The sequence below is a fragment of the Protopterus annectens genome, chromosome 9.part0 (assembly GCF_019279795.1).
Source record: "Protopterus annectens isolate FY-2018-M chromosome 9.part0, PAN1.0, whole genome shotgun sequence".
In the NCBI taxonomy this organism is placed as follows: domain Eukaryota; kingdom Metazoa; phylum Chordata; order Ceratodontiformes; family Protopteridae; genus Protopterus; species Protopterus annectens.
Window position 1 is genome coordinate 483,269,284 of NC_056743.1, and position 23,017 is coordinate 483,292,300.

Below are 23,017 nucleotides of genomic sequence, written 5' to 3' on the forward strand. Positions count from 1 at the left end.
CTCAAGTGTCTGCACATACAGCATCGGAGATCCAACAATGACTGCAATTATCCAGACAAATCCTGTAAAACAAAACAAGATGTTGAACAGCTGAGTAATTGCTCTTAGATTAGTGAAGTACATTTTTATCGTAAGGATGTCAGGCCCCCACAGCACATAAGTATTTCAGGCCTTGCAATGCTCTACGGGGAGCTAGCAATCACAGTAGTGGAAAACTGCTCAATTCGCAGCACAAACAGAACACAGCAGAGAGGCATTTGGCCCCATCTGTTCAGCAATAAACAGTAGGTATACATGTCTTCAGTTTCCCACTTAAGACTTGTATAAAACTTCACTATGAAAAGTGAAATACTGAATAATTCTGAAATTTATGCTGATCAGAAAAGGACTGTACATTGCTTTTCTCCATTCAGGCACTGCTTTAATTATGGTCTATTTCCTAATAAGAGATCAAATGTATTGATTGCTATGAGTTTAAACTGGAAACCTGGTATATCTCTACTTAAGTGTGTAGGTGATGAAACTGACACGCTAGGAGTGAATTTTCTAGAATTAATGGAGAAAGACGTAAGGCATTTATTTTTATTTATTTTACAGTTTGTTTACTGGGATAGTCCATTGGGCCAAGAAGAGCCGATTTTCAATGGAGTCCCGTGGAGAAAAGCTCCATGAAAAATTATACAAATATGAGAAAATGCATAAACAAATGAGTAATACAGTAGTAAAATAGACATTCTATAGACGCAAGATATTATACAGATGTAGGACCTTATGCAATTTAGAAAAATCTGTAACAACTGAGTAATGCAGTGTTGAAATATATTTTACAGAAAAAAATATTTAAAAGAAAATTGAAAATTTGAAAAAGATTTAGTACATACAAATACAGTTGTTTTACAGTGGGAATATAGCAGTAGAGGTGAAGGAGATTTGCATAGGTATCATATAAGCGTTATTACATGTATTTGAACCTTTGCTCAGATCAAGACGTTAGTGTGAGATACTGTTTTAGTCTGCTTGAAACATGTCCCAGCACCATTCCAGTGGTCCTGACTTGTAGTTTACTGCATCAGTGGGTGACGCATCAAGTTTTCTGCTCCTGCTTTGCATTCAACAGGCACATCTGTATTGTGTTCTGATTTTAAAGTGCATTGCTTTATATCCTTATACCATTAGGTTAATGCATATGAAACGCATTGCTCCACAAGCCACTGTTTTTCTTTTTTTTCTTTTTTTCTTTTTTTTTTGTAAACAAAGAAAATTATTTAGGTTTATATGCTGCCAGACATGCTTCTCAGTACGTGACCTTGAAGAAGAGGACCTAAACTCTTCATGTAGTCAAGTTTTTCCATTAAAATGTTAAGACAAATGCATTTGGTAAACCAAAACTTGTTCAGCTTTGATAACTCTGGAAAAGCAAGTAATTTAAAGAATGAACATCTACTGTTTTTTTAGAAAATATTAATTTATTCCCTTTTTAAGAAAATTGACTATTTTCAAAAGAATGGGGTTTTATTTACTTTTACACTTGTTTCTTCTGGCAAACATCCTAAATGATTTTGATATTGGATCACACTACTAGATGGGGTTGATGCTATATGTAAATGACATGTTAACACACTTCTGGTGTCGCACATTAAACTTTATTATAATATGTTTTCATTTGCATACTTTTCGTGAATTGTAGTTCTACCTTGCGTATAAGTGAGGCACAAGGTCATTGAGTGCATGTGTTCCCATGGGATATTTTGAGAATAAAGGATGAAATCGGGTATAAAAATACCAGCTAGGAAGTTAATGACTTAGAACTATGTTCAATCTCTGATCACATCCTATGAACTAGGTTCCAAAATCTCTGAGTAGTGTAGTGACTTTTCCTATGGGGGAGAGAAAAGCTGATGTGATAAGTTCATAAAACCAAATGCTCACATTTTGAGAAAGGAGCAGCAAACATATGTATTCCAGAAGTCAGTGTACACCATTTTCACCATGAATGGTGCTAGACAGCTCCATGCATATACAGACTGTTTACTGCCCTAACATATCAGTTTAGGTTACTGATACATACTGTGATGTTAGAATATTCAAGGCAAGCGACTTCGCTTGGCTTTTCCCAGTTAGGGGTCACCAAAGAGGATCGCCAGTCCGCAGATTTATTGGCAGTAGTGTTTTTACTGTCAAGTTGAAAGCCTGGTGTCCAACCTTCACAGAAGGCAGACAGATGCACACACCTACCTGCATGTCATTAAAACTCATTCAACTGCAGGGAAGACATGCAGACTCCGCACAATAGGCACTCCAGCTGAGAATCTAACAGGAGAACCTCTTGCTGTGAGTTAAGAAAGCTAGCCACTGCACCACCAACATTAAAGGCAAATGGAATCCTATTATCTATGTGTTTCATTTTAGATTAGATGTTGGAGAACAGAAGCCTATAAAGGAGAAAGGCATTAATCTGTGAAATGGGTAAGGGACCACAACTTCAGGACCATAGGCAGGAAGGCAATATGACATCAAAGATGTTCAAGTCTAGGTAATAATGTTAACCATGATTTTTATTGCCAAGGTTGCTGTGGCTCAGTGTGTATGTTCAACACACACAAGACAAAAAAGATCATTGGGCACTAAGATCCGACCAGTTGATTAATTCCACAGCAAATTTTAATTCCACTGATACCATGAATGCAGAACGCATTAACATGATCACACCATTTTCATCTCTAACCATACAGACTTTATCAGATGTGAAACCAGTATCATGATTCACCCTAAAATCCCTCAACTTCCTTTACTCACCACCAATAAAATTTAGAAAAAAACAGAATTGCTGATTAAAAAAAAAATCTTACTGAGTTCTGTTAGAGATCATTAAAACAGATTCCCTGACTTAAAGATAATTGGTCGATTTATAAAATCTTGATATACACATTAACTTCCATTTTTGTTAAAATATTCTGTGTGCATTAAAAATAACTTCCATGGACTCAAAGAAACTTAAGATGTCATTTACATGTTGTATCAACCCCATCTAGTGGTGTGTTCAATATCAAAATCGTTTAGGAAGTTTACCAAAATAAACGAGTGTAAAAGTAAATAAAACCCCATTCTTTTGAAAATCCCTTTTCTTAGAAAGGGAGTAAAATATTTTCTAAAAATCTAAAATAGTGAAGACTGGCCTATAGTGAGGGCAATATTGCATTATAACCTCAACTTGGCCGCCCTCAGTTTTAACACTGGGTCCGAAGAAATATTTTCATTGTGCCCTGGAGCTTTATTGGCTTCTAAAATCATCTGCCAATATAATTTCTTAAACTCCATAGTTGTCTCCCAGGGCCCCCCCCCCGACATATTTTGGTGTATACATGCCAAAACAAAAAATAAAAATTTTGCTCCCCTACACATCAATGTGCGTTTAAAAAGAGCATCATTCTCATTTCCATTCTGGACGTCAATAATGCTCATATATTCTTCTTTTGAGTGTATGTTTGGTCTTCCCAGTGTAAAATGCTTCACATACAGTAACTCTCACTTGGGTGAAGTATGCCACTCCTAATATTTTAAAATTGGAGTAGGTTCTACCCTCTATGATTCTATCCCAACTCTGAATGTACACGCACTCCTTATGACTAATATATGGGCATTGTGAACAAGCACCACATTTGAACATCAGTTTTCTTTTCTTATTATTCCTCTAAAGCCCCTTATGTTCCAAAAGGTCCTCAATGTTTTGTCCTTCCCTAAAGATGATTTTAAGAGGTTTGCCAAAAACGTTAGTAAGGTCAGTTAAACTTGTAAACTTTTCCCATTCCCTTTCTACAGTATTCTGTATCACATGGGCATCCCATTGTAGTTTGTCACAAAAGCCTTTTGGAAAGGATTAGTTGACTCAGTGCAACCCCTCTCCCTCATGAACCACTCTCAGGTCAATCGTATTCTTCCCTAAAAGAAGTGCTAATCTGTTACCTCTACCTTCCACAACTTCATTCTGAACTTCATCAGATTGTTTGTGTAACTTCTTTCCTTAAACATTTCTTTTAATAAATCACACTCTTATTTCAAAATCACTATTTTCAGAGGACATCCTACTGGACCTTACATATTGCACATTGACAATACCTCTCAATTTGGGGGGTGTGCACATGAGAAATATAAAAAAAATTAGAAAAGGTTTCTTTCTATTGTACCATAGATTTGAAATGGTCATCCAGTTTATGGATGGTAATATCCAGATGCATCAGTTTTGACAAGATGAACTAAGTACATTTTAAAAAATCTGTAGCATTATGGATGTATTCCATAAATTCCTTTAACCTCTCTTCTGTGTCCACCTGCAACATATGTCATCTAGGTACCTTTTATATAACATCCAACATGAGCTATATTTTGATTTAAATATAAATTGTTGTTCCCATGTAGACAACACAATGTTAGCATACGTGGGGGCACAACATAGCCCCATTGCCACCTCTTTCAATTGATGGAAAAGCTTGCCCTCAAAAATATATATTTTTCAGAATGAGCTCTATTAACTCTAAGCAGACCCAAAGCTCATTGTTAGTAAGGCCTCTCTCTGAATCAAAGCCTCCTCAAACCTTTCTATACCTTTATTATGGGGTATAAATAAATCAATGATGTCTATAGTAACCAAAATTAATATATTTATCCAATTAAATCCGGTGTGACACGATTAAAAAAAAAATTCCAGGAGTCCTTCAAAATCCTCCTTCCCAACTGTAGTATTTTCAGTTTATGATCACTGTATTTAGTTAATGGTACAGTTTTGGACCCTTCACCTGAAACTATCGATTTTAATAGTTGTTAGATAACATTCTTATATATTTATGGAATAACAAAAATGGAGGGAACTCTAACTTTCTTTCTTTAAATAATTTGCAAATGTTAAAATCAATTAGACCATCCATAAACAAATCATTTAAAATTAAATCAATCTTGCTGTATGTGATATTGATTCTCATTCTTTGACACTCTGGTATATTTACTGTACTCGCTTGAAATGTCCATTTTTGCTTCATATATTTTATACACTAAAACTATCCTGCCTCCCTTATCAGGTTTCATCGTCCATATATTATATCTAATCTTATCTGCAGCCATTCTCTCTTCAAAGGAGAGGTTAGTTGTACACTTACTTGTGCGAATATTTTTTCTTCACTTTTCACAAGGGTTTCAACATTTTTTTTAACTGAGGGTGAATAGGGGGTTAAAAACTTTCTCCTAAAATCATTTTTTGACTGTGTGAAACCATTACATCTAAATTTATTTTGCGCACAAATGTAAGATCAATAATGACTTAAATCACATTTGTTTTGAGGAATACATTTGAGCCCTTTTGAAAACAATTTAAAATGTTCTTTCCTTACATTTATATTGCTATAGTTAAAAATATTAAAATTATTAGGTGTGTGTTTAAAATGTAAGCAATTTCTTGGGTTACCATCCTCATCCCCTTGACCCCCCCCCCCTTTTTCTCCTGTAAAAATTATTTTGTTGTAGTAGGGGGGAACTTCTGTTAATTCTCCGACTTTGTGGTGAGGAGGGTATTCTAAAGGGTCACTAATGTTCAAATGCCCATTGTTTGAGTTCTGTTCATAGTGTATATCATTTAGTGGTGTTACCCAGTCTTGTTCATGGCCCCCATTAGATAGCCCCATGGTATTGACTTTGACCTTTCTTGTTATTTTTAGGCTTGGGGCAACTCCTGTTCTGTATTCTAACATGCCCTTATCAATTTTCCTCTTTTTTTCCAGTTGATAATCACTGTATATTTTTCATCTGTCTTCAAAATATTTATCCTTTTCACGATCAATGGTAAACATAAGGCCCCCAAAATATGCGCATTAATGCACTCAATCTGGTTATTCAAAGTGAACCTATCACTTTCATTATGTCAAATAATGGCTCTAATAATGTCCATCCTGCAAAGATTGAAAATTGCCACTAACTATATATATATATATATATATTTTTTTTTTATGTTATTAGAAAACTTGTACACACACACACCCTTTGGGACAATACTCAAATTCAAGCACTCTTTTAAATACACATTCTCTGTGTCAAGAGTTTTACATTTTAACATATCCCCATGAAGCTTCCTTATATTATTGTCACGTGTGTCAGATTGTGAAGTCTCATTCCTAGATTGATCATGGAAGTTAAAGGAATACATCTTGAAATGCCACCCGCTTATTATTAATTACATTATGATTGGACAGTCACCCTTGTCTCATCTGTACAGCCTGCCCAGGCTCTAAGGATCAAGCACTGGGGTTGTCATCCTCCCTCGTTCCACTGGATAGTATGTCCAGGGTCCTTCAATAGTCGAAATCGGTTCCATTCCAATTAAAAGAATGAGGACCACTGCCATTACTTTCCACTTAACTTCTGGGACTTCTTTCTTTAACCATTCGTGATGCCATTTCCTGATTAGCTGCCAAGGTAGCCTTGGAAACAAAGGCAGCTAAGGATTGTCCAATAGGTGTGAGAAGAATGACCAGCCATGTAAGCCAACCAATCCATTATACGAATCACACCCCCCATAATTCCTCCTCACCATGTTGGCTCCTGATAAGGTGTTATCTTTTTCCATAGTTCCAAGAACTTCCAAAAAACAACAAACCAGCAAAAGGAACTGTGCCCAAAACACTCAACACCACAAAAAAGACAACTGGGCTCTAAATGAAGGGGTAGAACAGTTGATTAATTCCACATTAAACTTCCACTGATGCCATGAACACAGAACACATTAACAGGATCACCGCATTTTTGTCTTTAACCATACAGACTTCATCAGATGTGAAACCAATATAATGATTCACCCTTTAAATCACTTAACTTCCTTTACACACAACCAATAAAATTTAAAATAAAAACAGAATATTTAATTGCTGATTAAAAAAAAAAAACATTTCTACTGAATTCAGTTAGTAGTTAAAACAGATTCTCTAACTTAAACATGATTGGTCCATTAAAAAATCTTCCATTTTTATTAAAACATTACGTGTGCATTAACTCATTCTCTCCAGTAGAGCTCTTTTGAGTGTGTACCTTTAACTCCCAGTGGGTGTGGCTTCAGCTTTTAAGGAATTGACATCACCGTACATTTCTAACAAATACTTAATGACAGAGGTTTTATATCAATACATTTATGTTTGCCATCATATATGCTTCAAGATAAAATATTCTGATAACTTTTGTGTAACATGGTTTTGGAATTAATGCAAATAGGAACAGGCAATATATGATGCCTAGATGAGCAGTAGGAGGTAACTGCAGAAACGCCTGTAGATGTGTCACTGCTCTAATGAGTTAAAATCAACTTCCATGGACTCAAAGAAATGTTAAGATGTCATTTACCTATAGCATCAACCCAATCTAGTGGTGTGTTCCAATGTCAAAATCATTTAGGATGTTTGCTAGAAGAAACAAGTGGAAAAGTAAGTAAAACCCCATTCTTTTGAAAGTCACTTTTCTTAGAAAGGGAATAAATATTTTCTAAAAAGCTAAAAGACTGAAGATCGGCCTATAGTGAGTAAGTGATAGTGAACACACAGCCATATACCTTTTAAGCAGAGACACTTAAGTGCTTGTAAAGGGAAGCATGAACTTTTGAATAGTGCTCAACTCCCAAATCAAGTATAGCAGTACATGTTAACTCTGGTTTAAACTTATGCCTAGCCATCTGCTAATCAGTTCTAGTGTTTGATTGCCAAAAGTAGTACTTTGACCTATAGTGGTAACTTATTTTATACACTGGGAAAACGTTGAAATTGGGAAGCTCACTCTACATTGAGTTTTATTTGCTGGTATATATTTGTCCTTAATGTGGGTTTTTGTAGAACCACTGATTTTACACAGAAATAAGAGGTCATATAAAATTGAGTGTTTAATGCGTGTTACCTCAGAGCAGTCTATAGGCTGCTGAAGGAATCCCTTGCCCAACATGGGGGATTATGCCCTTTTTCCTTTGTAGTGCGATACCGGAGTTGGTATATGTGTGTGTGTGTGTATATATATATATATATATATATATATATATATATATATATATATATATATATATATATATATATATATATACACACACACACACTTGGGGGGGGTGTGGGGGGCATATATATATATATATATATATATATATATATAGATATACACACACACATTTGGGGGGGGTGTGGGGGCATATATATATATATATATATATATATATATATATATATATATATATATATATTAATCTAAAACTCGTAACATCTAAATTCGAAACATTGAGACCACATAATCTAAAACCCAAAACATCGAATTTCATAACATTGAAAATGGAAAAGTGCATCATGAAACTTGCAAATATTGTAGTTTAATCCATTATTCTTCTGGTATCAGTATGAGATGTAGTTTTATTGATATAATTATTTGTAAAGTGTAAGAATTTATATTTATATAGTGTTTATTTTGCCACACTCTGGTTTTTAGGCCATACAGTGATATAAACATTGTGTACATTCTTTATGGTAATCGTGATACAGTGGGGTTAGGAAATTAACTTTTTCCCACTGTACTGTGATCTCAGACTTGATATATTTAATTTACGGGGGAATTGTGGGGTAGAGTGCCCCACATGGAGGGGGTGCAGGGGGGCTTTGCCCCCTGCAAAAACTTAGTAAAAAGTGTGCTTGTTTGGTGGTGGTATTGGTGGAAGGGATGTTATTTTCATGTGATTTGTTGTGTTTGATGTGATGCAAAGTTTCGATATGAAATTCGATGTTAAGTTTTAAATGTTTTGGGTTTTAGATGTTGTGGTTTTGATGTTTTTAATTTAGATGTTATGAGTTTTTGATGTTTTGAAGTGTGTAACTATATATATATATATATATATATATATATATATATATACACACACACACTCTCTCTCTCTCTATATATATATATATATATATATATATATATATATGTGTGTGTGTATGTGTAGTCTTTTTGTAAAGTGTCATAATCTAGGCACAAGATTATATGCATCTATACAGGTAACCTTGATTTATTATCACATTCTTTTTTAGACACTTAATACAGTGCTGTAACTGATGTGCAATTGCTCTGCAATTCCCATTCTTGGCAAAAATAATCACTGAATTAAAGCTGTATGGGTCATGCTCTAGGACATTGCTATTTCACAGCAAAATCTCTGTCATCCCTTTCAATTTGATAGCAGTCCAGTTTTTGATGTTTATTCTGGCCATCAACCCTTGCTTGTTGTCCTTACAGACATCAATGTGGAAACAAGTCAGACATGTTAGTGCTGCTCAGTTTAATGGGATTTACTGGAATGGAACTGTAAGTCCTTTTGTAACTCCAGTGTAAAACTTGATTACATTTGGTTTAAAGCTGCTTCTGGTCATACATCCCTGCTGGTTTTGTGTCAATGAAATTGATGCTTGAAGGAAGGGAACCATCTTTTCAGTCAGGATTCTTTCCATTACTTTTCCTGTCATTTCTGTTGCATTAATAGCCCTGTAGTTCTATGGATTTACGCCACTAGCTGTGTGAATCTTGAGAAACCTGTAACCTGTAACTCCTTTACACATGTATCCAAGGTACCATCCAATAAATAAACGCAGCAGTCCTCTAATATCTCCACACTTCGGACACAAAACGAGCACGAACAACATTGAGAAAAAGTTAAGCGCTTTCATCTGTACACATCACAGGCTTCATCAGAACTGCCATACATTTTGGTTAACCTCAATTTAAATTACTTTTTTGGCGCCAAACAGAGCTCACTAATTTAAAGACACAATGTCACCAAAAATTTAATTATGTTGCTATGTATCTTAAAAATTGATCAATTCATGCAATAAATCTAAAACAAAAAGAAAATAACATAAAATAATAAATAATGAAACTATTTCAATCAAATGCATATCGTATTACTAACTAAATAAATGTATATGTATTAAATATTGTTAAATATATAAATATATGAATATCACTTTTTAATGATAATACAGAAACTAATTCTATTAGAGAAGTTAATTCTGTTAGTGAAGATGTTTGCACAGATAGTAGATCATGTATTACTACAGTAGGAGTTGCAAATAGTTACAAGCATTTTAATATTTATAACTATATGGATTTTGAATTAAATATATCTCATTTCAATCTATTTTCTAAAGGACTAAAATATATACCTACCACTAATTTTAAACTGGTTGAAAATATTAGTCAAGTTAAACTATATACCAGGAAATTAAATTTAGCTGTTATGTTCAAAAACAAGGAAGTGAATGGACAGAACATCTATAATGTTCCTAATACCCTGAAAAAGAAGAGTACCTTCATACCAGTTAATCATCCTACAATAGGAGTATATGAGAAGTTTGTAACTAAACAATTGTACCAGTTGAACAATACGCTTAGGGGTAATGAAATCAAAAACAACTTATCTGACGATGAATTAAAAATTTTAAATGAGTTAAGAAATGATAGAACTATTCGAGTAATGAAACCTGACAAAGGAGGGGGTATTGTTTTGTATGATCAGTTGACTTATTCTAAGATTTCGGATATTTTACATTCCACAGATAATTATGAAGTTGTTTCTTTAAATGGGGTGAATTTAGCGTATAGGAGGATCAACTTACATATAGAAGAATTTTTAATTGATAAACGTATAACCATGGATACTTATAATTATTTGAGTAGACCATCCAGTGATGGCAACCTTAGTAGGTATACCAAAGATTCATAAGTGTATCGAAAATCCACCGTTTAGACCTATTGTCTCTGGCAGTAGATCTAAAACTTTTCCTTTAGGGGTTGCCATCGATACCATGTTAAAATCAGTTTATGATAAAATCCCCCACTTAGTGAAAGGCTCTTGGGACTTTTTGTCTCAGTATCCCATAGATATCATTAATGAAAATTTAAGATTTGTCACTATCGATGTAATCGATTTATACTCTTGTATTCCTAAGGATGAGGGGCTGGAAGCATTTGTTCGAAGTGTGAGGAAATATGTTGAGTACGAATGGGACAAAATTTGTCTCATAATGGAGATGATGAGTATAGTACTCGACTATAATTTCATTTACTTCGAAGGGGAAATATTTAAACAGAAGAGAGGTGTGGCAATGGGAGCAGCCTGTGCCCCAGTGTTTGCCAACCTAGTTATGCTGGACTGGGAAGAATCTATCATCTTTCATAGTGAATATTATAATATTAAATATTATTGTCGTTTTTTGGATGACATATACATTTTATGGCAAGGTAATGAAAAGAGTTTGGATCAATTTTTAGATTATATTAATTTGAGTAGCACATTTCTTAAATTTACTAGTTCTCAAAGTCTGACAGGATTGGCTTATTTAGATACTTTTGTATATAAAGATAATATACAATTTTCATCACGAATATATAGAAAATCCACCTTCTCCAACAGTTATTTAGAATTTTCCAGTAATCATCCTAAAAGTTTGATGAGAAATATATACAAGGGACAATTAGTACGTGCACTAAGAATGACTTCGTCATATAGTGATATGTTGGAGGAGGTAATATATATAACTGTGTTATTTAAAGATAGAGGATATGATATGAAAATGATGGATAGAGTGAAAAAAACAAGTGGTCAAGGGATGGGGGACCAAATACATCCCATTATTAGGTATATCATATAGGAATCCTGGTAATAATAACCGAGTATTTAATAGTACTCATAAGTCCATTGATTTAAGCAGAGCATGTATATTGGAATATGGGCCACATATACACAAGGTTAAAGATATTTTAATTAAAAATTGGAATATTATCCAGACTGATACTTATGTGTCTGATATAGTTGGTAATAGACCTCATTTTGTTAATAAAATGGGTCCCAATATAAAAAGTATTTTAGAAAAAGGGCCTCATTTAATAAGCAATAAAGCCACACACACATTCTAATGTGGTAGTTGCAATTGGTGTTATTTGATTAACACTGAAGAAGTAGTGAGGTTAGATAATGTATCTAGGTCTTATATTAAATTCAGGCATGCAAATTGTAAAACGAAGTTTGTTGTTTACATTGCATTATGTGTAAAATGTTCAGCTTTCTACATTGGGAAAACTGAGAGGCAGTTTAACAAATGCATTTACGACCATATGTATTGTATTGTATCAGAAAGGCAGATGAAAAGAAAGCGTTGTATAGACACATCAACCAATATGGTACTGATCATCATTTTTCATTTGGTATTATAGACTTTATTAAATCAGACCCTAGGGGAGGTGATAGTAAAGGGTATTTATCTTACCGTGAAATGTGGTGGCAAATATTCACGGATGCCTCTACTACTCCTGGTCTGAATGATAATATTTCAATTAAACCTTTACTTACACTCAGTTAATTAATATATTCATATTTTAACATTTTAACATATTTTAAGTATTTTAATGTGATAGTTTGATGCACTGGTATTTATATGTATTTATTAGAATTATATATGTATATTGTATAATTTTTATATAATTATTGACATACATAAAGGGAACTATATAGTTATACATACATATTTTCGAATACATGATTTAGTATTTATATTTATATATTTATATATTTAACAATATTTAATGCATACATTTATTTAGTTAGTAATACGATATGCATTTGATTGAAATAGTTTCATTATTTATTATTTTATGTTATTTTCTTTTTGTTTTAGATTTATTGCATGAATTGATCAGTTTTTAAGATACATAGCAACGTAATTTAATTTTTGGTGACATTGTGTCTTTAAATTAGTGAGCTCTGTTTGGCGCCAAAAAAGTCATTTAAATTGAGGTTAACCAAAATGTATGGCAGTTCTGATGAAGCCTGTGATGTGTACAGGTGAAAGCGCTTAACTTTTTCTCAATGTTGTTCGTGTTCGTTTTGTGTCCGAATAAAGTGTGGAGATATTAGAGGACTGCTGTGTTTATTTATTGGATGGTACCTTGGATACATCTGTAAAGAAGGAGTTACAGGTTTCCTCAAGATTCGTACAACTAGTGGCATAAGCTTTTACTATTTGCTCGTTACTTGTTGTGGTGAACGCCGTTTTGGTTACAGTTCTATGGATTTGCAAGGAAGTCCTTATAATCTTAAAGGATTTGTCAGCCCACTTGCCAGATTCCTGAGGATGCTGAGATATTCTTTCCACCTTGTCTCTCTCTCTGTTCCTGTCTTTCTCTCTCTTCAGTGCTCTTTCTACTCTGTCTTGGCTTTTTCAGCATGGCATGTTCTCATTTTCCTGTCTGAGGATTGAAATATTCATTCTGTAGCTTTGCTTTCTTCTTGTCTTTCATGATACCTGCCTCAGGTTTTTCTCATCTTGATCAAGCCTATCCCTTCCCTCCTTTACACTGTGTAATTGCAAACATTTTTGCTCCCCGTGACCTTGCTGCCCAGTCTTCTTTCCTGCCCTGAAGCTTGTTCCTTGTATTGTCGCTTCCTCTACGTCTCTTCCACATTTTGATTGCCTTTGTTTTCTAACAGCTAGCTTCACCTTACAAGGTATACACATTGTCCATTTTTCATCTTTGGTATAACAAGGGTTTAAGGAATAGGAGTGCATCATTTGTGATCCTTTCTCCTAGCGCACTCTCTGCTTTCTGTTATTTCAAACTCTGGCGCTAACGCTGTTAGACCTCCTAAATCAGTAAAATTCATTCTTTAGAAATCCCAAATCATCTTTGTATTTGTAATTTTCCCTTAAACCAGATTGAGTGTGATCACTATTGGCTAATTATCTGGACATTCCTGAATCCCTTTGCGTAACCTTACTGGGGTGTACTCTTGAACCACTTGACTGAACTCTTTATGGTCCAGTCCGGCAGCATCTCAGCTTCATCTATCCCAACCACCTGAGTAATTACTACATATCCTGACCCAGGCTGCTTCCTTGATCTCTTCATTGGTGCTGTTCATCTTTTTCTTGCCTCACATTTTATGTCCTGCTTTATGGAAATTACTGCTCCCGTCCCTCCCTCCCTCAGACAGACCTTTATGTTCTGCCTCTCACTTTTTGTTTTATAGTTCTCTAATACCTGCAAGGTTCACCAGCTATTTTTGCATCACTGATTTACATTTCTTCACTTTCCTGTGTAGGCTTTCTGTTTTGGTATGGTAAGACTGCACAGCCATGTTCTAGTACACCCTTCTTTCTTCCTTGGTGTAGAGATAAGATCCATGAGATGTAGCTTTTTAAGCCAGCTCTTAGTGATTTGCTTCTGGGCTGTAGTAGAGCTTATCCATGGGCCATAGCTGATGCAGTTGCCAGCTCTCCTCCTCATCCTACCAATCGAGCAATTTTCTCCTGTACTTTGCTAAAGTCAGACAGTCCTAATTGCCTAATCTTCTCCCTTCCCAGTGCACTGACCACTGATAAGTAACACTTGGGAATGCTGTCTCCAGTCCGGTGGTCTTGCAGCTGTCTGACACGTCCTGTTCCCCACTTGCTATCACTTCATTTATGCTACCCAGCTGTTAATTGGTCCCTGACTACACAACTGCACGTGGTTCACCATCCTCGCTGGCAAGAATTTTCAACACCTTCCACATCTTGCTGTATGCAAGCCTCAAGATCATTTCTCTTCAAAGACTTATTTCCCTTGCTGACTGTGCAATCACCATACTTGTCTTCCCTGTCCCTGCACTGACCCATCCTACTACCTGAATCTTTATTCTCAGTTTCAACCTCTGCAGCTGTCCTCATTCTTTGCACTATAGTAGCTGATCAGTTTCCTATCCCTTCTTAACTTCCCTTCATAATTCATTGCACTTTCCATCCACAGCCCTTTTTTTCCCAATCTTTGCACATGGGTTCAGGGCGTCAGTTCAACAGTGGCAATTTTCTAGAACCAAGGTTTAAACCAATCTGCTGCTGTAGTTCTTTGACACTCACATCTTTGACTGATTTTAGTGTGTCCAATCCACCTACTGCATGTCTTTGGAATGTGGGAGAAACCCACAGAAACACTTGGCAGGATATGTAAAATCTGCATAGAAGGCACCCCAGCTGATAGCTGAACCGAGGACCCTCTTTCTGTGGGGTCTAGCACTGTGCCACACCTGGATGCTTTTACCTTCTTTCTCTCCCTTCTGGATGAGGGGGTCCCACATAGCTATAGCTAACGTTGAATCTCTCCCCTTCTTCATATGTTAATGCTGTTTGCAGCTGTGCTTTCATTGTAACTTCCTTCTGGTTGTCCTCTGTTTTGTTAGTACGAGTCCCATGTTTTCTCTGTTTCCTCTATGCTGACCAATTTTTCTGAAAACCTCTATCAGAGTCCTCCACTCTTCTGTCTTCATCATTTCCTTGTCAGACCCTATCCTATTTTCTGGCTTTGTTGCCCCTGCCTCTGTAGTACCATTTTGTTTGCTCGTACCGAACTAACCAGTTGGCTTACATTTCTAATTTAAAATAATTCCACCATGTACATTAAGCTGGCTTACTAAAAAAATCAAGTAAAATAAAACAAAATGTAAAGTAAACTGGCACCACAGCATTTGACACTTAAACAGCAGGACATTTATTATAGCTTGCTAGTATTAGACTTTCACCAATACATGCTTCTTCAGGCAAATATGACTTAAATACAAGGAAAAGGTCATATGACTTCACCTTTAAAGAGGTAATGTACAAAAAAGACAGATATTTTACACATATTAAGAATACTAAAAAATACAAATCTGCATGTAACTAAAAAAATGTTAAAATTCACATGACGTTTTCCTTTTTGTATTTGTCATGTGCTTTAAATCAGCTCACTATTTGCCTGAAGAAGCCTGTATTGGTGAATGTCTAGTACTAGCAAGCTATAATACATTTCCTGCTGTTTAAGTATAGAGTGTTGTGGTGCCAGTTTACTTTACATTTTGATTTATTTTACTTACTTTTCTAATTCCCAGATTTTCCCTTGAAAGTCCCTCATGTTTCTGTAGTCCCCACATCTTGTGCCATGCAAAGTTCCCAGAAACAAACCATTATCTTGTGCCCTAAGAATCTCCTCTACCACCCACTTCTTTTTGCTTCCTGTCCAACACGTACACTCCTTTATGCAGTTTCTCTTTTAGAGGCTGATTGTTTTTCTCCTTGATGGATGTTTTGCCACCACTGAGACTATTCTAATCTCCTGAAGTGTGATGATGATGGTACAAGTGATTAATAGCTTTGCTTCCTGACTATGATAGCATATAATGATTGGTATTCAGTCATATGGTGATAGTGAGCTATGAATAGCTGTGGTACTCAGTGTCAGTATTTAATGCTCTGATACACTCAGTCTGTCTGCTATTGAGAGTTGTGATGAACCATCTGAGAGAAAGTCGGTGCATTTTGTATTTTGTTCTGGATCTGACAACATCACCAGCACTTTGCCTTGCTCTGTAAGTAAGTTATGTAGAACAGTTTCTCTTGGAGTTAGAAATATAACAAGATTAGTTAGATGTTTTCTGTATTTGAGAATGTCCTACAATGTTTTAAATTATTTCCTGTGATTCTGAACTCTGTCACTGTGAGTTAATGAGTACTGCCTTATGCTTTAATTATTTATTATTAAATATATTTAAACCTTTTAATTGTGGCTGCTTTGTGTAGAGATCTCCAAGCTCTGAGAGTGCTTGCATGTATTTGGTGATACTGTACAAGGCACTCCTAAATAGCCTTCAAGTCTTACTCACACTTAACATTTGGATAATAGTAACATTACACAGTAGACTTGGACATCCCTTTGGTACGGGCCTTTATAGTAGCTGATGAGGGTGGTTGGTGGCAGGTGCTACTACCATATAGTCTGTGCAGAAGGGGGCATAGGTGGAGAACCTTTGCCAGTCTTCTCCAGGAGTATGTGTGTTTGTATATAAATCAAATGTGTGCGTGTCTGTGTGCGTGTTTGTGTCAGCTACTTGGGCAGGGACACTAAGTATTGTTTGGACAGAGAGATTGCTGGAAGTTTTGGCTTGACCACTCTGCTGAAATCTTAACCCTATAGCTGTGCCAGTGTTGAGTCTTATTGGGGATCTGGAGAGAGAGAAACCATCCCCAGACTGACTGTGGTCTGTGTGCTCTTAAGGGAAATTGTACTTTACTGTGTGTGCATTTGTCATCCTCACTGGTGTTAGGTGGTGAGGATTAAGGTGTCCTTGATTACTGAGCCAGTGCACGGGCGTCACAAGAGTATACAACTAGTGCTGAGTGACAGTTATGCAGCTCAGCACACCTGTCTGGTATTGATGCAGCTGGAGTACAGAGCAAGAAAATCTCTTTAAAATGTTTAAATGGGTGGTGGTAGAAATATCTGCACTTAAGTATTTTGATGGGAATTGGTCACATTATATTTAAATGCCAGTCGGAAAGGAACTGATGCATTTATCCTACAGTAATGTATATTGACTTTTCAAGGATAAACAGAGGGGGAATATCATGAAAGGTTATAACTGGCTAGAGAAGGAGCTGTTCGTCATAATTAGATGTGAAAGTTCCTTGGTGGTGGAAATTAACCGTAAATTTTTTCTGAGTATATTTAAGGAATTTTTGTGCAAGGCATCACTACCATTGGAATGAGTTTGTGCAGACTAGAGATGTAGGACTTAATTGTGACATATAAAGCAGTTATGGAAATGCATATAGCATACTTGTATGTAACTCCGCAAAAAAAAAAAAAGTTTATTTTTGGGGAAACTTTGAAATGAACTGGATGTGAGAATTTGAAATTTTTTTAAAGTGTAGTAAAATGATCTAGAAATAAGGTTTCAAGATCAAAAACTCATTGGCTAGCCAGAGCAAAAACATGAAGGAAAAATAAACGGACCTTAATTCTCATTTGGAAAATAAAAAAAAAAAACAAGGTTTACTAGCTGTAAAATAAAGCCTAATACTATGGGGTCCAAAATATTGGCAAGAATGTATGATTTCCAGTTAATTGTAAACTATATAAAATAAACATGTTATGATTTTGCATGTCTATGTAAATGGAAAAAAAAGTAGAAGACTCTTCTGCATGCAGTGGCTAGCATAATAATCGATAAACACACGAGTGTGAGACTGAAACAAATGTATTTCTGTTAAGAGATTGTGTGTTTAGTATGTGTTTGGTTTCCAAATGCTGTAAAGTTAATGAGCACAAATGCTGGAGTTTATCAGCACACTTAATGTTGCAATTTTGAAGTATAAAATACTTTCATGTTGTGGCCATTAACTCAAACTACAAGTATGGAGTTCTGGGATTTTCAAGGCAATGAGAATTTTGACGTGTCCTCCAGTACAGTCTAGCTGCAGTCCTGCGGTCAGTTGAAAAGGGCATTTCAGACCATAAGAACTTCAGCAAAAAAGATGAAAGAATTTACACTGACTTTTATAAAGATCTACATACAATTTTGATGCATTGTAAATGCTCCCTACCAAGGTGTTAATCTGTTATCTGCTCAGCTGTTGATGGATGAGTCAGCAGAATGTAATATGTACAGCAGAGAATACACACACTCAAGGTGATCAAATGAAAAGGTATGAGACGTGATGTGCATTCGGCAACTACCTTTGCAGAACTGCACTAATGAAAAGAGACCGGAACTACATATGCTACATCCTCATTGTATTAAAATAAAGATGCAATAAATATATGAACTCTGCAATTTAAATTAAGGGATTCCATGTATACAACTACGTTGTTTATCACGTAGTGTAGATAAATGGCTTATATGTACAAGAAATGGATGCCAAGAAATTCACCTTAATAGCGAAACTTTGTCTAGGCTCCTTTCAGTAGATTATTTCCATTCTTATTTTCTGGGTCAAATAATGAATATGATTCAGAAAGTTTAGCTTTAAAACAACCTATATTTAAGAGGTATATTTTGCATGTGGTGCTGGTGCTGCGGTAGCGTTGTCGCCATACAGTAAGACGTCCTGTTTGATTCTCAGCTAGTGTCTTCTGCGTGGAGACATGCGTGAATGGGCATACCTTCGTTGAAGGTTGTGCATCAGGGCTGGCAACTCGGCATGTAAAAATCCACTGCCAATCATTAGCGGACCCGAGTTACGCTGTGATGACCCCCAACTGGGAAAATCCAAAAGACACAACAATATTTTGCTTTTCAGAGCTGCACCATTTTCCTATCATTTTGGTTTATAGTTTGGACCATACATTTTTACTGGTTCTGCAAATGTCTAGTACTTGAGGTACCATAGTTAAATTAACATTGCTTCTCAAAAGTATGTAATGTTTTGCTTATTATTTGCATTCATTATTTACCTGTATACCATGCTCAGTAAAGATATGTTACAGTATCAAACTGCCAATATGACTGGTAGGCTTACACCATTGTTTAAATTCTTGCTGCTTCAACCAAGTCATCCTCGGCTGGGTTGCATGTCCTCCCTGTGGTTGCGTGTGTTTCTTCAGAGTGTTCCGGTTTCTTCCCACATCTCAAGACATTCTGTAGGTGGACTGGACACACTAAATTGGCCCTAGGTGTGTGCGTGCCTTCTTTGGAAGGTTGGGTGCCAGGCTGGCAACTCGACACTGTAAAACACCACTGCCAATCCTGAGCGGACAGGTGATACGCAGTAGTGACCCCTAATCGGGGAAAAGCTGAAAGAAGAAGAATTAAGAGGATAGTGGGCATGTTTATTCTGAAATAGATGCATTTCCAATTTCATCCTAGGAAGATCCAGTGTCTCAGATTGCAACATTTCTCCTTATCTATTTAATTTATTTGCTTGCAGTTTGTTTACTGAGCAAGTGAACTGGGTCAGCAGTTCCTTTTCGGCCATGTCCTCTGCTCATTGACCAGCTCCTAATGCAGAATGTGGTATAAAGAGAACCAGTGTGACAAAAAGGAAGTAGAAATGTAAATACATGATGAATTTACACAATGAGTAATGAAGCGGGTGTGTGTAAACTAACATTAACAATACAAAGAACAGAAGTTTTGTCGATATATGAGAAGGCAAGTATGCATATGCAAATTAATATGCAGTGTAAATATTTTAATACTTATGGTTTGTATTGTTGCAATCCTCTTAGTAAGGGAGACTGAAATTAAATGTTGCCCGGGTGATGAGCTTGGCAAAGAATGCCCATTCTGAGTTCAGAGCATATTGCAGACCTACTGGCTTTGTATCATCTGTTCAGTCTACCGGCCAATAAAGAGCAGCATGGACTTGGGTTATTCTCTGATACAATTCCTGTATTTTGTTTAATATGACATTGTGCAACTGTGCAGGAAAGATAGCTTTGTCTCCTTTTAAAATCAAGCCTTATATGCACAAAGATCACATCAAGATATGTAAAATATACTTTGTTGCTCTTGCTCTGTTAGCATTGTCCGGCCAGCCACTCGTAACTACACTGCATTTGGATTTTCTTGCCTTCCATTTTATAGATTCTTTGTTTTTCTGTCATAGTGTGATAACCCACAGCAGTACAAATCTTTCCATTGTATGTCTTTATATTATTACACATATGGTCTAATACTCTGTTTATGAGCTATATTACCTAGCCTGAACTTAAAGATCAAAGTTTTGTATACTAAGTGACACTCTAAGTCTAGCTGGTGGTTTATGATCTGAATCTACACTCTAGTGGCTTACAGATGGACTCTCTTGACTATTTTGACTTTTTTTATTGCGTTCATGGAATTTCTGACAATCTATGCCAAACATTGCTTTCTTTGAGCATATGTTTGTGTCAGTCAAAACTCTTGACCCATGTGTTACTGGCCTACGCTTTTGCAGCTCCATATCTAGCCCTTTTTGATTAACTTCCACTTGCAGTATAGTGCTGAAGGCACATCATAGAACTTGAGTAGGTCAGTGAATGACTTTGTTTGGGTCTAATTACTGGCACAAGACAGAGTTTCCAAGATGCTAAACAAAGTCCTGCTTTAGTAGCTCCTCAGGTACTGTGGTCATATCTGACAAGTTTGAAATTTAATATAAAAAGTTACATTGTGCAAAATAGATCTCACAAGACATGGCCTGCATGGGGCTTTTCTATATTCACTATGAATGTATACTAAACAGAGTCTGATTTGAGACCATGCATGTACTCCAGATTACAGACTAATCTGACAATTATTTTTTACTCAGATTGTGGCAAAAAGGCCTAAAACAGTTTAGGACCTTAAGTTCATAGGTAGGTACTAGGCCCTAGGGCCCTATATAAGCCTAGCCAAAAAGGTACCCTGGCTTTTGCCCCCCCAAGAAAATTATTTTCCTGTGCCCCAGTCGAGTAGAGCCACAGAAGGAATCCCCGGGCTGAATTTCCTATTTCCCATCCAATCATCAAGATTTTTCTTGAAGAGTGCCAATGAGGAGCTTGCTTTGATAGAGATAGGTAGTTTGTTCTAGAGTATGGGAAGTCTGTGGGACAGGAATCTATCCCTCCAGCATGTTCTGTTTATTGTGGTGACAAGGTTTAGGTTCATAGAGTGTATAGCTCAGAGGATTTGGGATTTCTTTAAGTGGAGCATGTCCAACAGCTCTGGGTTTGACATAGCTTTGTAAGTTAGGCAGAGATTGCCTCTGAATAGTCGATATGCGACTGAGTAAAGCTTGAGTTTTTTGAGATAGTCTGCATAGGGCATCTGTTTGAGGCTGGTAATCCTCTTTGTGAAGTATTTCTGCAGCCTTTCCAGTTGTAGTAGATGTCTTGTGAGGTACATACCAAAAAGGGGCATTGTACTCTATAATGGGTCTAATTAGTGACTAGTAGAGGGGAACAATGACCTCTATTTTTCCTGGACGAGAAACCTTTTGTGATGAGGTGTGCCACGTAGAAGGATTTCCTGACTACTGTGGTGATGTGATTATCAAAGGAGACTACTGTCCACCTGTGTCCCAAGGTCTCTTATCATACTTTCAGTGTTGAGTAGTCTACTGCCCGTGTGGTTGTTCATGGATAGAGTTTTTACCAACGGGGATGACAATGCACTTTTTGGCATTGAGCTTGTGGCCATGGCTTTGACACCAGTCATCTGTCTCTGTGAAGCCCTTTTGTAGGATGTCCACATTGTTAGGAGATTTGATTACATACCAAACAGGAGAGGACCCAGGACTGAACCCTGTGGTACTCCACTTGTTACTGGTCTGAAGTCGGATTTGGAGTCTGCTACTTTCACAGTGTGGGTTCTGTCAGTGAGCCAGTTGGCAACCCATCTTGTGACACAGGGATTTATACCTAGTTTAGTGAGTTTATCTATAATTTCAGAGTGGGGGATGGTGTCAAAAGCCTTGGCGAGATCTAGATAGGCTGTGTGAACCACCTTACCCTCACCTGTGGCTTTGGTGACCGCTTCAAAGAAGTGCATCAGGTTTAGGAGACATGATCTGCCTTTTACAAACCCGAACTGGGTGGAGTCCTGAGTTTAGAGATTACCATTGTCTGTTTATAAGTTCCGTGATGTATTCCATGACCTTGCAAACCAGGCTCATCAGGCTAATGGGGCGGTAGTTCCCAGGTTTTGTGGTGGCTCCCCCTTTGTGGAGTGAGATAACAGTCTCTGTGCACCATTCAGTGGGCACAAAGCCTGAGGTGAGGCTGATTGAACATGGTACTTGGGTGGAGTGCCAGTTCATTTTGTAGTTCATATAGAACGCAGCCTGGGATGTTGTCAGGTCCCATGGATGCTGTGTTCTTGGCTTTGGAGAGTGTGGTTTTTACCTGTGCAGCCAAAATTACATGAACTTTGCATTCTTCTAGTAGAGAGATGGGCCCTTTAGGGGGTGAGAGGGGGGTAAAGTTAGCACTGAACCCATCTACCAGAATGTTGGCAATATCAGTTGGTTCTGTATATTTAGTGCCATTGTGCTGTAACTCTGAGCAGATCTGAGTGTTGCCATTGAGATTCTTGACATAAGTATAGAATGCTTTGTGGCTGTCTTTAGAATCCGTGACTATTATGTTTTCGTAACTAGCTTTCGTGGATTTTGAGGGATCTCAGCTTCTTACTGAGGCTGACCTGGGAGTTCCTCCAATCATGGGATTT

At 36.6% G+C, this 23,017-nt stretch overlaps 1 protein-coding gene across 1 annotated transcript in view; it reads right to left on the reverse strand.

Annotated features, from left to right (window-relative positions):
• Positions 1 to 23,017, reverse strand: part of LOC122811287 (pyroglutamylated RF-amide peptide receptor-like) — a 708,130-nt gene that overhangs the window by 99,786 nt on the left and 585,327 nt on the right. The window contains exon 3 of the mRNA XM_044083029.1: positions 1 to 62. Coding sequence (XP_043938964.1) covers positions 1 to 62 — 62 coding nt within the window. The remainder of the gene's footprint in view (positions 63 to 23,017) is intronic.